Genomic DNA, 21,565 nt, shown 5'->3' with positions numbered 1-21,565 from the left:
CATCATTGAGAGTGGCCAATCAGCAGTGACTTCGTGGCAGCTGCTGATAGGATCAAGGCAATGCTTATAAGGGGCTGCGGGAGCTGGGGAGGAGAGAGAAGAGAGAGAGAAGAAGCTCGCTGTACAGGGATAGCTGAATAAACCGCTTGAAGAAGAACACGGTTGCCTTATTCTGCGGGTCGGATGTGGGTAGCGACAAAAAAACTCTCCTTAGTTTTACAAAGATGAAAACATTAAAATTCTCCAGTTAAACAAGGTATACAAGAATTTTTGTTTTGTTTTGGGGTTGACTCAGTGGACTGTGAAGAGTGGAGTGACTGTGACACTAAGAGAGAAAGGCACTATTGTCACAGAACTAGCACTTGCCTGCAAATGCTGCACACATGCCAACAGTTTGTGTGCAACAGAGTAAGAAGAGAAAAGGATAAAGAAGTCACAGAGATGTCCCGCGGTTGCCAGGACGAGCGAGAACCAAACTGTGTCTTCCTAGCGGAGAATGTGCTCTTGGTCTATCACAACATCCTTACTTGAAGTTTTCTCTTCTGTAACACCTCCTGTCTGCTGCTGGAACACATCCATACCTTCATCCTCCTCTTCCAACTGTGCAGGTGTGTGTTTCAGTGACTGGCTGCCATCAAACTGAAATCTCATCTGTCCCACTGACAAACCCTGTGGTTCACAGTAGGCTCTCATCAGCTAAGTGGTATCTGCCTCAACCTTAAAGCTGTATCACAGCACCTGCCCTACCACCTTAAGTCTCCAGTCTTACCCTGGGTTTCTTGTTGGCCATGGCCAGCACTGGATTCTCTCTGGGGGCTGCTTCAAAAATGAAGTGCCACGCCCATACTGAAGTGTTGAGAACCGCACTACCCCACGTTTGGCGGCCAAAATGTCACGAACCGCTCTGCCCCAAGCTTGGGGACCAAAATGTCGGGGACAGCTCTATCAATGTTGGAACCTACACTGCCAAAAGCCTTGCAGGCTAGACTGTTAGAGCCTGCACTGCCCCAAGCTTCTCCAGTCCTCGGGTCTGGGTTCAGCAAGAGAGTGAGTGAGGACGGACTCAAAGAATGGAGACCAGACAGAGTGTGATTCAATCCCGTTTAGTCTTCAGTCTCTCTTCTTCTCTCCAAGTCCCTAGTTCCTAGTACCAAGTCTCAGGTCCTAATCCTAGTTCCAAGTTGCTAGTCTCTTTCCCAGTTCCAAGTTCCAAGTCTCGAGTTCTGAGTTTCCTTCCAAGTTGCGAGTACTTTCTTCTGTCTGCCTCTCCCTTTTTATGTCTCCTTCTAAGTCACACCTTTAAATCACGCCTTTAAGTCTTATCTCTAAATCACACCTTTAAGTCTCACACACCCAAGGGAGATCCTGCATATCTAAAACAAGATGTTATCAGTGTGCTCAGCTGTTGTAGGCTGTTGTAAACAAGTCTCTTGTCAGGGTATACGGCTCAAGATGGCTGCAAGGATGATAGCCATCTTCTGTCGGCTCCCCACACTGAAGGAACACACACCACCAGTAACAGCAGCACAAGGTGGCTGCAGTGTAGACCAGGCAGAGGTTGGGCTGGTTGTGCGTGACAGTGGTGGTTGTTTTACCCCTGGGTTGGACCTACATAGAGTCTTGTGCATGCTGAGCAAGCACTGAGGTATAGCCTCAGCCTTCTTTTCACTTGAGACGGTGTCTAAGTTTCCAGACTGACCCTGGCCTCATTCTGTGGCCCAAGCAGATATTGAGCCTGCAGTCTTCCTGCCTCAGCCTTCCTGGTGGTAGCTACAACTACAGTTCTGGATCACCAGACCAAGCTAGTTTGGGGATTTGTTTTTGGGACAATCTCCTGTAGGCTGAGTTGACCTTACATGCCTGATCTTCCTGCCACTGTCTCTCAAATTCACAACCACATCCATTTTAGGTCTAGTCTTGATAGTTTTAAATTCACATAAAGTCCATTTTGACAAATGGGATGTCATGTGTCAAAAGAGGTCCCATAGTCCAAGAGTGACATGCACCAATTATCCATCAGGCACTCTGGGTTTAATCCCAGCTGTACTACTTGGTAGAAACTGACCTTAGGTAAGATGCCTAAGTGGTAAATACTCCACTGTCTTCATCTACAGAATGGGGATAACTCTTGAAAAGCTGTGCTAAATGAAGTACATTATATACCTACTGATTGTTGGGCATAAACAGAGTGGAATGAATAAGATGCACTTCCTATCCTTAGAAGAACCTGGTGAGACTGGGGAGAGCCGGTCCAGAATGCAACTATTCCAACAGATGCAGCAGCAGAGAGAAGCTTACGCCAAAGGGCTTTAGGGAAAATGTCTTGAAGCAGAATAGGGATCCTCACAACCAAAAGACATGGGGTGTGTCAGTGTGTCCTTTGGTGGACCAGAAGTTGCATGCTGCGCTTGAACATGACTGATGGACTAAAGTCACAGGGAATGGCAGATGCCATGGGGTGGGGAGCTTGTGAGAAGCTCAGACTGGAGGCAGACTGCCTGGGGTTTGAGTTGTGGCTGGGAGCTTACAATAGTATAATCCTGGGTCTAGTACTGACCTCTTCATTCCTCTGAAAAGGGAAAGTGACAGTCCCTTTGAGGAAATTATGGGACAGATTTAACAAATGAAAGTTTGTTAGAGTACACGGTACCGTGGCTAATACAAACTAAGTGTTCACGGGTTACAATAAGTGTTAATCGGCTGTTAAGATTAGTCATCATCTGACTTCAAACAGGATTATGCAAACAGAAAGCAAGGTATGGGCTTCCAGAGAAAGCTAGCAAAAGCAGGCTTGGCACAGTCCCCTAGCTACCAGCTGCTTAAAACAGAGCTAAACTGAAGGGTCCTTGGGGAGGATAGCCAGGCAGGTACCGCAGGATGAAACTCACCCACTCACCCAGAGGACTACCTCAGTACACTTGACTCCATCATCACTTAATTCCATGCCCTAGTGGGTAGGCCTAAAATTATGATGCTGCCCGCAGTGAGGGTTAGAGGTTGGCCCAGATGCTGGACTAACACCAAGAAGCATGAAGATGACCTTTGACACAATTGCAATGCATGCAATTATAATGCATGTATAAACTCTAGTTACTCAGTATACAGCCTACTACTTTACCACGATAAAGCTGACAACACTGTACCCATATTGCTCACAGTAGTCCCTATGCTGTGCCCCAGCAATAAACTAAACAGTCACACTGTGGCTTTACAGTGGGGGTAACCCTACTGCAAGCCTGAATGGGAACAATTAAACAATGCTGTGTCCTGCCTTAGTTATTGACTTTTAACAAACATCTATCTGTGGATCAGCAAGATGGCTCAGTGGTTAAAAGCACTTGCTGTTGAGTCTGACAACTTGAGAGTGATCTTCTAGTGCCCAAACAATTCTTGACATCTGTCCCGCAACCTACACACTATAGTGTAATTTAATTAAAGCTATGTGTCTGTCTGCTGGGAAAGCTGAATTAGCTTATTGATGAGTGGCCGGCCTACGGTATGTCAAGGATATGCCAATTTATAATTTCTGACTGCCTTTATACAAGCTGCTTGTGCAGTTAAGACCCAGTCTAACCTTGCTTTACCAATGACATCTAAGGTGTCATGGGCTGTGGTTAACAGCTGTTATCAACCTCAGTGTGCTCGGTATTGGACTTCCCTCTAGTGGTAAATATAGAAAATTGTAGCCTTAAGGTATTTTGACTTTCAATTTGTTGCTACACTGCTTTCTTACACACTATCTGTAAACTGTCTAGAATGCCTTCAGTAATAATGCAGTTTAAATAGGTTAAAATTGTGTAAGTGTTTACATTGTTTCCTATGGTTAGAACATGGGTTGGAAAATCCATCTGCCTGGCTTCACATCCTCTCCCTATGTCACCACTTAAGCTCAGAGGTCCTGGGAGATGGACTAGTAACTCCTATGCCCAGTTTCCCATCTGTTGAGTGAGGCTCCCAAAGGCTACACACACCATGCTATTGATGTGGGGACTGAGTCAACACATGGAAAGCACTAAGATTAGCCGTAAGTGCATTCAAATTGAAGACCCTGTTGCACAATGGGTTTTATTTCTAAGTTCTTTACAATAAAATTTTGATGAGTGATAGACAAGCTAGGCTCCTCTGACAGCAGAACACCTGGCAGAGTGCGTGGTTGCTGACCCCACTGACACAGATGCCACCTCCTTGCGCCCTGGCAGGGAAGCATGCAAATTTATCACATTAGCACAGATGAGGAGAGACTATCTACTGAAAATAAATTATGTGTTTCATTTGTAACCCCTAAGAAATGTTAACTATATAACCACCTCTCATAAAGAAACCAGACTGCATAAAACAGTAAGAATGTAAATTGTTATAAAACTCAACCAAGTTCAAAAGATCCATTTATTTTATAATACACTTACAAAAAAACAAACAAAAAAAATAGGGTTCAAACATAATAAAGAACAATGGGAACACGCCAGCTGTCTGTGTGCAAAGCCAGTGTGCATGAAACTTATCAAGGGAACACGCCAGCTGTCTGTGTACAAAGCCAGTGTGCATGAAACTTATCAAGGGAACACATCAGTTGTCTGTGTACAAAACCAGTGTGCATGAAACTTAGCAAGGGAACACACCAGCTGTCTGTGTGCAAAGCCAGTGTGCATGAAACTTATCAAGGGAACACGCCAGCTGTCTGTCTGTGTACAAAGCCAGTGTGCATGAAACTTATCAAGGGAACACGCCAGCTGTCTGTGTACAAAGCCAGTGTGCATGAAACTTATCAAGGGAACACATCAGTTGTCTGTGTACAAAACCAGTGTGCATGAAACTTAGCAAGGGAACACACCAGCTGTCTGTGTACAAAGCCAGTGTGCATGAAACTTAGCAAGGGAACACGCCAGCTGTCTGTGTACAAAGCCATTGTGCATGAAACTTATCAAGGGAACACGCCAGCTGTCTGTGTACAAAGCCAGTGTGCATGAAACTTATCAAGGGAACACGCCAGCTGTCTGTGTACAAAGCCAGTGTGCATGAAACTTATCAAGGGAACACATCAGCTGTCTATGTACAAAAACAGTGTGCATGAAACTTATCAAGGGAACACGCCAGCTGTCTATCTGTGTATGCAAACCCAGTGTGGATGGAACTTATCAAGGGTCTATTTCTACTTACAGTACTTTACAGTCAAATAATTTATTACCTCAGGAAGTTTTAGAAAGTTCAACTCTACATGACTAAAACTTTGACTATCTTAATAAAATCTGCAAGTCGCTGAAGGCCAAATGAACCATATCATACAACTCACAAGACTGAAAGGAGCCTCAGTAGGAAGCCATAATTCTAGGAAACTCACTGAACCATGTATTTCATTTTCAGTAGCGCTCGCACAAAGTGGGGAATCTATACACCCAACTCTCTCCAATAGCCAGATAAAGTGGGGAATCTATACACCCAACTCTCTCCAGTAGCCAGATAAGTGTCTTCCTCGGGCTGGGCGGGAATAGGTCCCAGAGTACAGCTTACGTATCACCCTAACAGAGGTGGTAATTCTCTGACAGGCAGTGAAGGTCCACACAGCACATCTGGATCTGTCCTTCCAAGTGTGAGCACAGCCTTTGCTTCTGACACCCTGGGTAACTGCTTTTATATTATCACTCCTTCCCTTAGGTCGCTGGCTTTCTGTTGGAGAAATGTGACATCAAAACTGAAACAAAACAAAAGTTTAACACAAAAATTACTAAAATGTAAAAACAAAAATGGTGAGAGGAAGGGAAGGGGGGAGGAGGGAGTGAAGAAGGAAAGGAATGAGCGAGAAATCAGGAAGGCAGGCGAGGACTGGATGGTCCTTCGAGATTCATTCCACAGCAAACAAGAGCAGGAATGTCAGGGGCTGGAGGCTCAGTGAGCTGGAGGCACGCTTTGGCTCACCACTGCAGTCCAAGACTGGCAGCCACTGAGGGGCATGCACCCCATAGCAGGGCTGCAAAGATGCACCAACCACTCACCTTCTGAGCAAGAAATCAGAAGATACCCAAAAAGGGTCCAGGTTCCCACAATTCCCTTTATAAATACGTCCCCGATGACTTGAGGCCTTTGTAGTACTGACAACACTCCCCAAGTTAGCACCATGCTGAGAGTACAGACCTCTGGGGGCGGGCGGGGGTGGGGGGGAAGAATCACCCACATTCAAACCAAAGCAGGTTTCAGGCAACAGCAGTCCCTACATCCAGCCTGAAACTAAGAGCTACTGAAGTAAATAAAAGAATGTTTCTAAGGTGCTCGTGGGTAGTAGCACCAAGACAGACAGTGGCTCAGTGGGTACAGACACTGTCCTCCAGGCATGAGGGTGAGCTGGGTCACCAGAGCCCACAAGGTGGGGCACAGAGAACTAACTTCCACAAACTGAGACACACACACATAATTTTAATTTATTTTTTTAAAGAAAGTACCAAAAAACAAAGAGCAAGCATCAAACAGTACATGACGACCCAGTGAAGCTTTCACTGATCCACTCCCACCAGGAAACAGTCTTCCTGTGTACACTGTAAACATTCTGTAAACAGCTTAGAAAAAAACAACAAAAAAGATGACTATGTGCTCACAACAGATACAGCAAGCATTTTTGTTATTGCTTGCTTGTTTTCCAACTATCTCCATCTAATATTTGGTTAACTCAGGTGGGCAGAACACACAGCTACAGAGGCATCCTTATCTTCCAAGTAACAGGTGCTACACAAATCTTAGAACTGAACACTTACGCTGGGCAGTGGTGGCACACGCCTTTAATCCCAGCACTTGGGAGGCAGAGGCAGGAGGATTTCTGAGTTCGAGGCCAGCCTGGTCTACAGAGTGAGTTCCAGGACAGCCAGGGCTACACAGAGAAACTGTCTCGAGAAAAAAAAAAAAACAAACAAACAAAAAAAAACACTTACTTCAGACAGAGTTGCATACTGAAGATGCAACTAGTATTCCCAAGGAGAACTATGTTTGCTGTCTCTGTTTTGTCTGAAGGGCAGGTATTTTGCTAGTTTGTTCTAGGGTGCTGAGCATCAAACCTACCATTTCACGCATTCTAACCAGGCATGCTACCACTTAACTAGATCCCTAGCCCGGAGTTATCACATATATAAAATACCATTATGAGGCAACACCTGATTACGTGCACACAGTGGCATCTGATGGGCCACAGCTACTGTATAGTGGCCTTCCTGAAAGAAGGGATATACACACATACATACACACACACACATACATACACACGCACACACACACATACATACACACACACACACATACACACACATACACACACACATACATACACACACACACACATACATACACACACACACATACATACACACACACACATACATATACACACACACATACATACACGCACACACATACATGTCAGGAGAATCTGTACGAGAAAGTAAGCTAATGCTTCACTATCACAACTCACCCTTGAAGCTTCTGGACTAGAAAATGGAGAACACTCCCAAGACCTATTTTCTTTGTCAAAGGAATCATCTTGAAATGCAAACTTCTGCTTCAGGGCATTAGATATTAAAGACACTGGATCCCATTGTGAACTCTGTCTTTTCCTCTTCTGAATGGGTCTACCACCTGGTGACCTATTTGTAAATCAAGAAAATCAAATACGTTAAAGCAATTTTAGCTCTTAGTTCCTAAACACAGCAGGAATGTGAGCATAATATATTATAATCTAATCAGTCCTTAAGAGATTTCTGCCAGGAATTAAGAAATCTAAAGAGGGCCTGGTGAGATGGCTGAGCAGTTAAGAACTCTGGCTGCTTGTCCAGAGGTCCTGAGTTCAATTCCCAGCACCCACATGGTGGCTCAGGACCATCTGTAAAGGGATCTGATCCCCGAGCATGTAGGAGTGCATGCAGACAGACTTCTACCTTTAAAACATACATACATAAATAAGCTAAAGGAAGGAAGGAAGACAGAACAAACGAACTAAGTTCCTCATCCCCATCGCTCCAGACCTTCCAACTTCCCACTGTAGCGTTCTGTAGGTAGACCAATGAAGCTTTCCATTAAGTGATAACCAACCTCGGAGAAAGCAAAATGTTGGGTGGAAGGAACTACTGTATTCCTATCCCCCACAGCACAAAGTATAATTCACAGACCAAAAGCCAGTGAAGTATGGTAAGACAAGAAACACTCATAGAAAGGACTAAGGGTAGCTGTCCCCTGGAAGGGTGGCCACAGGGGAGGAAGAGTAAGAAATATACGTCAACTCCCACAAACAATTTCTCTGAAAAGCTGATAAAAGTTCATGTCTTTCCCAAATTCTGGTGACATACCTCTCCACAGGCCGAAGTTTGACCTTATTCATATCCTTTAGAACATCCAGCATGTTTGGAACATCACCGACTCTCTGGCTGTTTGAATGATGGCTATCATTGGTCATCTTAACATCGGAGAGTTGCCTTTTCGTTTCAGTGGCCAGATTATCTATGTCACGCGTATTAGCAGATCCAGGTTGCATAGGAAGAGCACTTGGAGGCTGCAGAGAAAATGGAGGAGGAGGAAGAGAAGGAGGAGGAGGAGGAAGAGAAGGAGGAAGAAGAGGTACCACACTTGGAACATGGTCTGGTTCCACACTCAGCCCAGTGATCGCTGAAGATGGTGGCACTTGCTCCATGCTGGGTCCATCAGTCAGGTCAATGAAGCCTAAAGGAAAAACCCAAAACCACACACAATCCTCTAGCATAACATACAAAGCCAGCAAGAGTCAATCAATCAAGTCAGTAACAGTGCTGCAATCCTGTTAAATGCCAGCAAGTGGCCAAGACAGCACGCAAATCCATGTCAGTGTCCACCAGAAGTTTCAGTCACCCTGAGGAGTGTCCGCCAGAAGTTTCAGTTCATTTCTAACCAAACAGGATGTACCATGGTGTGTGCTAAAGAGTGCATTTTAAAGAGGAAATAAACTGATTTCTAGAAATCCATAGAAAATCTCAACTTCATTTTCCAGTTTTAAAAGCAAAACATTAACAACACGTAGTTAGAAGTACTTATATTGATGTGTCCGCTCTAAAACGACGTTTGAGAAACAGGCCTATGGCTCTACAGGTGATTTCCTAAAATGAGTAACTTTCTCATAAATCTGCTCCTAAAGAGCTGGGAGTGAACATCATCCTTGCTTAAAACAAAGAGTATATTCATGCATGATTGTGTTTATGTCTCTATATAAAGTATTAGGTAACTTAACTATATAAATTATAAATTATATTGTAACTATATACCATGTGTATGAGTGTGCTGTATAAGTTATATGTGTATTATGCACACATAAGTATATATGTAAAATTTTTGTAATCATATTTTTACTTAGTCCCTAACAACCAAATCTTATATGAAAAGTTCTCAGAACCTATATTCCTTAAGTCTCATAGTTTCTAAAATTGACTTTTACTGTTAATTATGTATGCAGGGCATGTGCATGTGAGCACAAGTAGTCACCCAGAAGTTGGACAGAAGAGTGCGTCAGATTCCCCTCGAGCTGGAGTTATAAATGGGTATGAGTCACCCAACATGAGTACCAAAGAACAAATTCAGGTCCTCTGGGACAGCAACAGTGCTCTTAACCAGTGAGCCACCTCTTTAGAACCTAAAACTTTTATGTTTAAAACGAGATGCATCTCCAAAAGCTTTAAAAAAAAAAAAAAAAAGACATCTGGAAAATATTATTCACCTGAACCCAGTGAGAGAGTACCATCAAAAACCACAGCCAAGCTGAAGAGCAGGCTCAGCAGGGGAGAGGCCCCGGCTGCTCCTGCAGAGGGCCTGGGTTCAGTTCCAGAGCACCCAGGTCACAGCTCATAGCTGTTTTAACTCCATTTCCTGAGGATCTGATGTTCTGTTCTAGCCTCTGCAGGCAACAAGCATGCATACGGTGCATATACATGCAGGAAAACACATACATGTAAAAGAGAAATAATTTTTAAAAAATTATCTAAGACTACGGGTTGGTTCAACTAGTAAACTGGTTCAGTTCCCAGTGCCCACATGGTGGCTCACAACCACCCCTACCTCCAATTCCAGAAGATCCAATGCCCTTTTCTGACACCTGTGGACACCAAGTACATACATGGTGCAAAGATATTTATTTATTACAGGAAAATACTCCTATACATAATCTAAAAAAAATGAAAACAAAAACTAGACTATAAAGATACATGGTCTCAAACCTATTCTGCTCTTTCCAACCATGCATTCTTTCCATTTTAACAATTATTTATGAGGCTGGAGAGATCTCTCAGTGGTTAAGAACACTAGGGGACCAGAGTTCAATTTCCAGCACTGACATGGTAGCTCACAACTATCTGACTCTAGTTTCAAGAAATCTTACACCCTCACAAAGACATTAATGGAGGTAAAACACCAATAAACAGAGGATAAAAATAAATCATTAAAAACTTTTAATAAAATGTATTCATTAGTTTGAGGGATTTTGTCTTGTTTTTGTGTTTCTGGGAGGTTTGCATGCAGTCCAGGCTAACCTCGAACTCTCGTGTTGCTGCAGATGGTTTTGAACCTTTAACCCTCCTGAGCCCACCTCCCAAGTGCTAGAATGAAGGTATGACCAACTGTGCCCTTTTATTCCAAACTGTGGATTTAACCCCAAACACTCTGCAACTGAACTACATCCCCAGCCCTTATTTTTGGTCTTTGAGATATGGTCTCACTCTACAGCCGAGAAGAAGGCTTACAACTCAAGGCAGTCAGTCTCCCTGGCCAGCCTTTTAAATGCTGGAATCACGGGCATGAGTCGCTATGCCTGGCTTCTCACTCTCAGTTGAAGAATTAGAAAAGCTTACTTAGAAGTCATGACCTCTTGAAGACAAATGAACAAATGATCTTCAGTAGTACAGCGAGCTCTTCTTGGTTTACATCAGGCTTTTAGGATGCATTTATTGCTGTCTTACACTCAGAATGCCACGGACTTGAGGGTCAGCTCAGTATCCCTCCAGGAGAAACAAAGGTACAACTACTTACCAGTCTCTCTGCTCTCTCTCAGGTCCCGCACTGCCACAAGGGCAGCAATCTGAGCCCGGAGCAAGGTCAGCTCGCCCTCCAGGGCAGCTATCTTCATGGCAGCTTCGCTTCCAGGCAGGTCATCTGCTGCTGTTTCGTTCTGTCTGAGAGCAGGGAACGATGGATGAAAAGGAGCAATCTTCCCCTCTTGCTTCTTATTCCATATATTATGTCTGTGAGTAAAAAGAAAGAAAAACAAAGGAAGAAAAACTTTCAAACTGAAAAGGAAAATTCCAGTGCAGCATCATGGCAGCTTTAATCCCAGCATTGAGACAGAGACAGGCAGATCTGAGTTCGAGGCCAGCCTGTCTACAGAGCAAGTTCCAGGACAACCAAGGTTACACAGAGAAATACTGTCTTGAAAAACCAAACCAAACAAACCAGGGCTACAGAGAAGACGGCTCAACGATGAACAGTACACACTGCTCTTAGGAAGTTGCTTAGTTTTTTGGTTTGTTTTTGATCTTTTGAGGCAGGTTCTCAGGAAGCTCAGGCCGACCTGGGTCCCAGAATCTGAGTCGGTTGGCTCAACTCCAGCTCCAGGAATCCATATCACCTACGTTGGGGGGCACATCCTCTCTCCCCTACCACATACATATAACAAATAAATCAATGAATAAATTGTTAGAAAAAGACAACAGGCTGGGGATGTAGCTCAATACTGAGTGTTTGTCCACCATGTACAAAGTCCTGGATTTACCAAAATAAATGAAATCAAAATATCTCTTTCCTCTGAGATGGCATCTAGACTCACCAAGAAATAGAACCTCATATTATTTACTTTTATATTCACATATAAAAAACATGTTCAATAAGCAGCAAGGAAATGAGAAAATGAACTTTTCCTTAAATTGTAGGTCAAGCCAGGCAGTGGTGGCGCACGCCTTTAATCCCAGCACTTGGGAGGCAGAGGCAGGTGGATTTCTCAGTTCGAGGCCAGCCTGGTCTACAGAGTGAGTTCCAGGACAGCCAAGGCTACACAGAGAAACCCTATCTCGAAAAAAACAAAAACAACGACAACAAAAAAAATTGTAGGTCAAAAATACTCACCCTCTAATTGTTTTACTGATTGACTTTTAATACTATAAGTTTTCAGAAATCCTACATAAGCTTCTGAAGGGCCTCACATTTAAAGGACTATATTAGAGTCAGATTATATCTTCTAAATGTTTGAAAATTAAGAAAGCAGTTTGGTACATAATAAATTTAGCTAGAATCTTTGCCTAATTGACATTCCTGATGGTAATAGTTTCCATTTAAATATTCTAACATATAAGTCAGCACTTCCTAGAAATATAAATACATCCAAAACTTGAAATACAGTCCACTTCAGCACTCATGAAGTCCTTTGTTTCAGAAGCCTACAGACAGCAAAAGTGTACAGAAAGGGATTCCCCATGCAGTATTATATACAAGCACTAAACATTCAGAAAACAGAAAGGAAGAAGTCACGACCCACGCAAAGGCAAACCCGTTAGAACACGTGCTGACTTCTCAATGGACACTTGGAGAGCCAAAGAGCTTGAAGCAGTGAGCTCTAAGTCCTAAAAGACAGCCTCCCACATGCAGGCAACATTAACTGGACTCAGTACATTCTACCACACAAATATACACATATATATACACTCACAAATATACAAACTCAACACACCCTCACACTCATGCTCACTCAACACACATACACACACTCTCAATACACACTCATACATACTCACTCAATACACACTCATACACTCACATACATTGAGCACACTCACACATACACTCACACACTCAACACACACCCACATATACATACTCCACATACACACTCACATACACTTACACACTCACACACAATACAAATACTCATCCACACTCACACAGGACAGTGTGAAACTGGAAGAGGACAGAGGAAGAGCTGGGTGGGAGGATAAGGGATGATGATCTGACCAAAATAAAATATATTTATGCGAAAAGAGAAAAATCATTTTAAAAAATTTATATGCAAAAAACACTTTTTAAAATATATACTAAATGCTGGGCAGTGGTGGCGCACGCCTTTAGTCCCAGCACTTGGGAGGCAGAGGCAGGCGGATTTCTGAGTTCAAGGCTAGCCTGGTCTACAGAGTGAGTTCCAGGACAACCAGGGCTACACAGAGAAACCCTGTCTCAAAAAACTATATATATATATAATACATACATACACACACACACACACACACACACACACACACTTAAAAAAGGCTAGAAAATGAGATGCTGTCACTCAGCCATATTAAGAAAATATCAGGACACAGCATATTACAAAAACAGAACAAAAGTGTCCATTAGGAACAAACTTCAAGAATTCAAGTTTTAGGCTATACCCATGTCCCAAGGCAAACACATAAAATTACCGAAATCTAAGATAACTGGCCTCTTCATCATTTGCCACACACAAAACATCAGCAAAAGATGGAACCGTAAGTACACAATCATCAGCCTCCTTAGAGTTCACGTGTGGGGTCAACTAAAAGAAAAACAAAAACAAAGTCAGAACCCGGTACAGAATCAGGGAAAACACATGCCTCATGTTCATCATAGTAAATGCGTTAACAGTCCAAAACAGAAAAGGAAAAAATAGATATTCAAAAAAAAAAAGCTGGAGAGATGTTGTTCTAGCCCCTGAGGTCACAGCCACATCTTCTCCCCAAGGCTACTCTCATCCCTCACACAGCTCAGATACAAACCAGCTCCAGGCATTCTTTGTACTGTCTTGGAATACAATTAAAGAGACAATGTGAAACGACCCATTTGTAGAAGTAAACTAAAGACCCTTGGCATACAGGCACATTTCTTCCTTAGTCCTTCTCTCCTATACCCCTGGGAGTACTTAGATTACTTTATCCACAGGGCTTAAATATTAAATAACACATGGTGACTAACTCACCTCAAAACGAGGTCTTCGGCAAGGCTCTAAAGGAATCATTCTCCCAATAATACGAACAATACTCCGAGCTGACCCGTAGTTTTTATTTTGACAAATCAGCAGATCCTATAAATAAAGCTTCGTTTAAAAGACATGCCACTTAAGTGTGTTTATATATCTGAGAAAATAAAAAGATGTAACAGATGTAGTAACCTTTATTTCTACAAAGAAAACATTAACAGCATATACTTAAAAGTATCTTTCTGCTGGGCAGTGGTGGCGCATGCCTTTAACCCCAGCACTAGGGAGGCAGAGGCAGGCGGATTTCTGAGTTCGAGGCCAGCCTGGTCTACAGAGTGAGTTCCAGGATAGCCAGGACTACACAGAGAAACCCTGTCTCGAAAAAAAAACGAAAGGAAAAAAAAAAAGTATGTTTCTTAGGGGGCTGGAGAGTTGGCTCAGGGGTTAAGAGCACTGGCTGCTCTTCCAAAGTTCCTGAGTTCAATTCCCAGCAACTACATGGTGGCTCACAACCATCTGTAATGGGATCTGATGTCCTCTTCTGGTATGTCTGAAGACAGCAACAGTGTACTCATATAAATAAAATAGATCTTTAAAAAAAAAAAAAAAAGCAAACTGAAAATAAAAAGGCAAATGAGTTGAATCTCAAATTATTTTTAAAAAGTATCTTTCTTAAAGAATTAAACCTTATTAACATTTATCTTGAAAAAACACTAAAGTATGGGGTTAGAAAAATAATTTAGTCAACGTTTACCATGGCCACAGGAGATCCTAAATATAATATCCAGAACCCATGTAAAAATGCTGGCATGGTGATACACTCCTGTAATCCCAAAGCTGGGGAAACAGACATCAGTGGATTCCTTTCAATTGATGGCCTCTCTCAATTTCTTTTCCAATATTTTCAAATGAAGATTATTGATACTCTCCTTCCTCACCACACACCCTTCAGACTTTTCCAATCCAATCCTATCTCCACCCACAGAAATTCTTTCTAGAGGCAGTGGTGAAGCATACCTTTAAACCCAGCACTCATGAGGCAGGGACACGAGGATCTCTGAGTTCAAGGCCAGCCTGGTCTATAGAGGGAGTTCCAGGACAGCCAGGGCTACACAGAGAAACCCTAACTCATGGGGGAAGGGGGAGGAGAAAGAGGGAGAGGGAGAGAGAAATTGAGATTCTTTCTCCGGCATGATTGGCTTTATTCCTGTTTGGTGTTTGTTTGAAGGGTAACGTCCTACGTGAGCACCGAGGACTCTATCTACCGCACTTTCATCCTTTCTTCTGCTCCAACTTCCCTCATGTCCCTGTCCCAAATGCATGGTCTCTTCTGCTGCAGTTCCGTCTTTTGCTGTCTATTGTAATGCTAAGTGCGGGCCCTCAAGACCTGCTTGCTCCTGAAAAAAGAAAGTCAGCACATAGACCCAAGTGACACTGTATGATCTTGTCCCCAAGTTATTTCTGATTGGTAAATAAAGATGTCTATAGCCTATAGCTGGGCAGAATTGAGATAGGCAGTGTGGTGTTCCTGGCCAGAGAGGGTGGAAAAGACCAGGAAGACAGAGAGAAGAGGGCAAAGATGGAAAAGACGCCATGGATTAGCCCTGAGGGCTGGCCAATTGGAGCTGAGAGCAGGCCATTTCTCCATTCACTATAAACCCAGTCAGGTCAGTCCCAGATGAAACACAGTAATAACTTGGGGTTGTCTATAGGAAAGTAGATTCGAATAGCATAGAGGAGAGATGTCTGCTCAGCTCTAGTGCTCATTAAGGCTTATTATAAACATACAATTTGTATGTGTCTTTTATCTGGGAACAAAATGGTAAAAGGCAGGGTAGAAACCTCAGATTGGGTTTAAATATTTCACCATCTTTAATTAATATTAATAAATATATATACATATGTATGTAAATATACACATATGTATACAAAACCGAGTCCATTTGGCTTATGTGTCCAGGGCTGACCACTTGGGATGGCATAAGCTATGTGGGAGTTCATTCCTCAATTCATTATTCCTCTCTCAGCAAACACTAACACCTATAACTCTTCCTGTAGGGTTGGGACCATGTGGAACTTCTCCTGTCTGAGTTGGCAGGTTTGTCCTCTCACATATCCTAGGCTAGCATTGAACTCTCAACTCTGTAGCAAACAGATCAAGTCGTGAGTGAATGTGTATTGTTGACATGAGCATGGTCAAGGGCAAGCAGGCCTCAGACCAATGAGAATCGCAGGACCTTCCCCTAGTTCTGAATTCAGAAACAAAAAGTATCAACCACAACTTCCTCCTCTCTGGTAACTACAGCTTGCTACAGCTCACCTAGAGAGATCCCACTCCAAGATCACCTAGCACTCTTCTCCTTCAGATGTGTGTAAGCATGGCCCACCCCATCCAGGCTTTTCTGTCACAAGTCTGTCCTTTCTCCATTCACTATAAACCCAGTCAGGTCAGTCCCAAAGTTGTGCAAGAACGACTCTCCTACCTCAGCCTTCTGAATTCAAAGTTACACCAGAAATTGTTAAATGCCTAATAATGATAGGCAAATCTCCAGCTGCTGGCCCTCATTCCCAGTGTCTCACTATTGCTGACATTTACAACGTTCCAGCATCATCTAAGGACATACTACACTGTTATTCTAACTCCATGGCTTCAAGACATCGACAGAACACAAACTTCCTAATCTGGATGGTTTTTTCTTTCTTAGGCCCTTCTAGACCCCTATGTCCAATTGTCTGCAGGACGTTTCGACCATGTATCCCGAGAATACTTCTGGCTTACTCATTTCCTCTCGTCAAACTCATCTGTTATGCTATTGCCATCGCCTTTTCATCTGGGCAGCATCATACTTTAATTTACTTTTGTTTAAAATCTTAGCATTATCCCTGATATTTTTTTCTAATTCATTCCACCATCTTTATAGATAATTTTCCATTTTGTAAGCCACCCAGTATGAAGTATTTCTTACTCATAAGAAATATTTTTTTTTTGTATGTGTTTGTGTTTTTGAGATAGGGTCTTTGTAGCCCTGGCTATTCTGGGACTCTATGTCAACAGTTCTCAACCAGTGGATCTCGACTCCTGTGGGGATCACACATCAGATATTTACATTAAATTCATTAACAGTAGCAAAATTACAGCTATGAAGAGGCAACAAAATTATTTTATTTTCAGTCTGGCCTCAAATTCACAGAGATCCACCTGCCTCTACTTTCCCAGTGCTGGGATTAAAGAAATGAACCATAATGCCTTGCTCATGCTTTTAGCATCATAAGCACAAGAACCATACATTGCTCCTCTTTATCAGCTACTGAACTACGAAGACGCACATGCTCAACAAGCAGACAAGCCTGATGTGTACATGTCAACCTCAGAGTCATCTTTTCTCCCTCAGACTTATTCTAGGTTTACTGAACTCGTGTTCTCATACTACACCCAAACATAGTCATAAACTATTTTAAATAAAACTACTTTTTTTTTTTTTTTTTTAATTTTTTGAGACAAGGTTTCACTGTGTAGCCCTTGCTTGCTGTCCTGGAACTCACAGAGTTCCACCTGCCTCAGCCTCCCAAATGCAAAAGGATTTTAAAAACTGTATACAACAACCATAATTCTGTGGTGGTCAATGTCCACATTTTATCCCTTTGTATCTTATTAGGCTTTGACCTGAGAGAGTAAACAGATCACTAAACACCTTGCCACCATCGCTAAACCAAAACTATCAAAGTTACACTATTGCAAACTCATCTTTCTCCCACCTAAAGAGAATTCAATGTTTCCATAGAAGTTTTCCTTTCAGAATTTGAGATTGAATTTCGGAGGCTTGTTCATGCTGGACACATGTTCTACCACTGAACCACTGATCTACATATCCTAGCCCTACTTCATGACCTTTTATTGTAAGATGGAGTTGCCCAAGATGGTTTTCAACTCACTCTGCAGCCTAAGGTGACCCTGAGCTTTCAATCCCTGTCTCAGTCTCTCCAATAACTGAGGCTATAGGCCTGCACTACCACGTGTGGTGTGACTTTGTTGTCTATCTGCTGCTATGATAAACATCATTACCAAAAGCCACATGGGGAGGAAACATCACAGAAGGAAGTTAGGACAAAAACTCAAACAGAGCAGAAACCTGGAAGCAGGAGCTGATGGAGGGATGCGGATAACTGGCTTGTTCCACCTGTTTTCTTATAAAAATTAGGCACTACCCACAATGACCTGGGCTCTCCCTCATCAATCACTAATTAAGAAAATGCTCAGGTGGTGCATGCCTTTAATACCAGCACTTGGGAGGCAGAGGCAGGAGGATTTCTGAGTTCGAGGCCAGCCTGGTCTACAGAGTGAGTTCCAGGACAGCCGGGGGGGGGGGGGGGGGGGGGGGGGGGTTGAAAATGCTCTACAGACTTGCCTATAGCCTGACCTTATGGAAGCTGATCGATCAGGGTTCCCTCTCAGATCATTATAGTTTATGTCAAGTTGAAATAAAACTAGCCAGCACAACTTCTCAGTCAAGATCCATCATTGAGGTAACCTAGGCAGAAACCCTGGCTCAGCCTCAACTAGCTTTCTTATATCGCTCAGAACTCATTTTCCCAAGGATGGTGTTGGTATCAGCCTCCGAACCCAGTGACATCACATCTAGGCGACCCCCACATCGTTGCCAGGGCAACCGCGATACATTCCCAGAACCCACCTGGCTACCTCACCTTTACCCGGGAGAGGCTACGTCACCGCCCATATAAAACAGGCAGAACCCCCTGACCTCTCTCTCTTCTTCTAACTTGCTCTTCTATTTCTCCCCCCTCCCCATCTTTGCCCTATCTCCTGAATAAACCCCCACTTGGAGCCGTTTGGTCTGGTGTGGTCTGTTCTAAGCTGCGAGCAGACGTCTAACAGATGGTATCCTCCACAGAGCCGGGCCCTACCACACCTATGAACAGTAAGGACAATCTCTTAGAGACGGGGCCACAAGCCAATCTACTCTAAGTTGTTTCTTGAGGTTCCCTCTTCCCATAGGACTCTAATATCAAGTTGGCAATAAAAACTAATCAGGGCAGAGAACACGTTCAAAATGACACACCAAAGCCCGACCTACTGGTGTACATCTGTACTCCCAGCTCTTGGAGGTGAGAGAGGATCAAGAGCAGCCTGAGCTACAGGACACCCTGGCTCAAAAAACAATAACGAGACCCAAGAGTATCGGCCAAACCCAGACGTTTAGCCTAAGCTACATGATACCTTGTCTCAAAACAATCACAATAATTTGAGACCCAAAAATAAAATTAGCAAAATTAATAAAAGACATTTACCTGGTCTACGGGAACACCAAAATACGCCAGCATGTTTCTTAATAGACTCAGAATGAAAGACATTGGTGAAGCAACCTCAAGAAAATATTGTTCGTTGGTACCTTAGAAGAGAAATGATCAATTATTACTCTTGACAAGTAACTGCCACGTAGATGGCACTAAAGAAACCTCAGAGACCTTTTAAGACACATTACACCATCAAGTGATTGCTCCTGGAGAGCTTTTATTTTGAAGAAAGATGAAGAGAAAACGAAAGTGCATGCTGTCCGCAAACACTAAAAATGAAACTTTGCTAAGTTACGTTGCTATCTTACCCAGTGTGTGTAAAGGGACTCTTAGGAGCAAATGTGCGACAGCCAAACTCACCATCCCGGGAGCTCTGCTGCCCCTGGAGAGAACCGACCCGCCGCTCTCTTCACCCCGCGAGGAGCGCCGCCCGCGCCCCGTCCGTCACCGCCCGTCCTTCATCGCCCGCCGAGGCCAGGCGTAGCCAACGCCACTCACCGTCCCGCTGCATTGCACGCCGCCAGGCGGCCGGGAAAACTCTCGGGACGCGACGCAGAGCGTCCGGCCAGCCGGCGGCCGCTTCTTCCCGGAACTGCTCGGCACTTCCTCCTTCAACCTCAACTCTCAAGCAACGCGGGCCCGAACTCGGAGCCTATCTCCATTGGATGACGCTAGAGGATGACGCCTGTGATTGGAAGGCCAAGAGCCAATAGTCGCACCAGAAATGCGCATGCGCAGCGAGGGCCCAGTTTTTGATCGCTGTGGTGTAAACTGGAATTTGTGCTTCACTCTGTCGTTTGACAAGTGTCAAGGCTTCCATGCGTTCCACAAAGTATCTGCCAACTTGTAATTGCTTCCTTATTCTGCGCAAATATCTAGCCGTATGCTAAATACTGGGATTACTCATGTAGAACCACAATATCCAATCTAGTTGTTTACACGTATTTAGTGCGTGCTTGTCAGACGTGCACATGCCATAGTAGTACCTGCTTGAAAGTCAAAGGACTATTTGTGTAGGATCCAGGGATAGAACTTGAGACCTCAGGTTTGGTAGCAGGCTGCTTGAGCCATCTCACTGACCCTAAGGCTTTTTTACACCTTTACCTTTCAAACTTTTGAAAGCTAGTGAAAAACAAAAAGGTTTTAATTGATCAAAAACAAAAACCCTTTTTTTTTTTTTTTTTTGCATTGACAGGAAAAGATTATGAAAACAAAGTAAAACACTGCTATGTATCTATGCTCACCACAATCCAATTCACATATTGATATTTAATTGTAGTAATGTATTTAAATTACAAAACCTCAGTTAAATAATTCTAAAGATTTGACAAGCCATGAGGACATGAGCATACAACTATAAAATTCTTAAATATACTTTCTTTTGTTAGGAATGTTTTCTTGGGTTGGAGACATGACTCAGTGGTTAAGAGCACTGACTGCTCTTCCAGAAGTCCGGAGTTCAATTCCCACCAAGCACATGGTGGCTCACAGCCATCAGTAATGGGATCCGATGCCCTCTTCTGGTGTGTCTGAAGACAGCTGCTGTGCAGTCATTTAAATAAAATAAATAAGTCTTTAAAAAAAAAAAAAAAAAAAGGAATGTTTTCTTAATCTTAACAATTTTAGTTAATAATAAAGCATCTTGATATGTAAGTGAAACATGCCAAGTAATCTAGAATAAAAAACACAAACTAGAAAAAGGTCAGCATAAATACAGCATTTCTGAAAAGAAACCGAGACTGCATAAACTCTCTGGAGGAATGTGGTTGTTTTGTTATTAATAATGTTTTGGCTTTCTGGGACATGATCTAAAATTACCAAAAGTTGGCCTTAAAATGCTGCCTTTGCCTCACCTATGGTTCAGATCAACGCTGCTCCTAAGTATGTCCTAAGTGTGTCTTCTGAGAGGCCACTGAGGGTGCCAGCAATAGCCTAAACTGGTTTTGGAGTCACTTAGATTCAAGTGACCAACAACTTGAAGGGAGGTTCTCATGCCCAGTACTGGATTCTTCTTAAGTCTATGGCTCTTAGTGGGTCGCACTATCATTCCAAGTGGCATAACTTCATCTTAACTATACAGGTATGTATGCATATACTTATTGCATATGTAAACTTAGTAAATGTAAAATTATTCCTTATGGCTTATTCAAACATGTTTAGTATTTATCCCTCCTCCATCTGTTCCTGAATTGCACCCTCCATCCACTTTTTCCTATGTCTCCCTTCTGATCACCTCTATCCTGACATCTGGTGAGTTCCAAAGGAAACAACCATGAAACAACC

At 43.1% G+C, this 21,565-nt stretch overlaps 1 protein-coding gene across 2 annotated transcripts; it reads right to left on the bottom strand.

The window, feature by feature from the left end:
• Positions 1 to 4,334: 4,334 nt before the first annotated feature.
• Mtfr2 (mitochondrial fission regulator 2) lies at positions 4,335 to 19,925 on the bottom strand. Of its 2 annotated transcripts, none has more exons than XM_076928082.1 (8): positions 19,781 to 19,925; positions 19,277 to 19,377; positions 13,970 to 14,074; positions 13,437 to 13,549; positions 11,020 to 11,231; positions 8,322 to 8,691; positions 7,451 to 7,622; positions 4,335 to 5,689 (listed from the first exon to the last, which is right to left on the bottom strand). In XM_076928082.1, exons 1-8 carry the CDS (start codon positions 19,791 to 19,793, stop codon positions 5,684 to 5,686), a joined length of 1,092 nt encoding a protein of 363 aa, XP_076784197.1. In that variant the 5' UTR covers positions 19,794 to 19,925; the 3' UTR covers positions 4,335 to 5,683. The 2 variants fall into 2 exon arrangements, with proteins under 2 accessions (XP_076784197.1, XP_076784198.1); XM_076928083.1 differs by having other exon boundaries at positions 19,643 to 19,781.
• Between the last annotated feature and the right edge of the window lie 1,640 nt (positions 19,926 to 21,565).

The sequence above is a fragment of the Arvicanthis niloticus genome, chromosome 30 (genome assembly GCF_011762505.2).
Source record: "Arvicanthis niloticus isolate mArvNil1 chromosome 30, mArvNil1.pat.X, whole genome shotgun sequence".
Classification (NCBI taxonomy): Eukaryota; Metazoa; Chordata; class Mammalia; order Rodentia; family Muridae; genus Arvicanthis; species Arvicanthis niloticus.
This window is presented reverse-complemented; position numbering and strand designations above follow the sequence as displayed.

Excerpts from the sequence above, each read along its gene's own strand:
- Mtfr2 (XM_076928082.1), bottom strand. Across the intron at positions 13,550-13,969 it reads GCCGAAGACCTCGTTTTGAG|TTGACCCCACACGTGAACTC; the intron begins GTGAGTTAGTCA and ends TTTTTCTTTTAG. Across the intron at positions 8,692-11,019 it reads GAGAGAGAGCAGAGAGACTG|GCTTCATTGACCTGACTGAT; the intron begins GTAAGTAGTTGT and ends TTTTTCCTTTAG.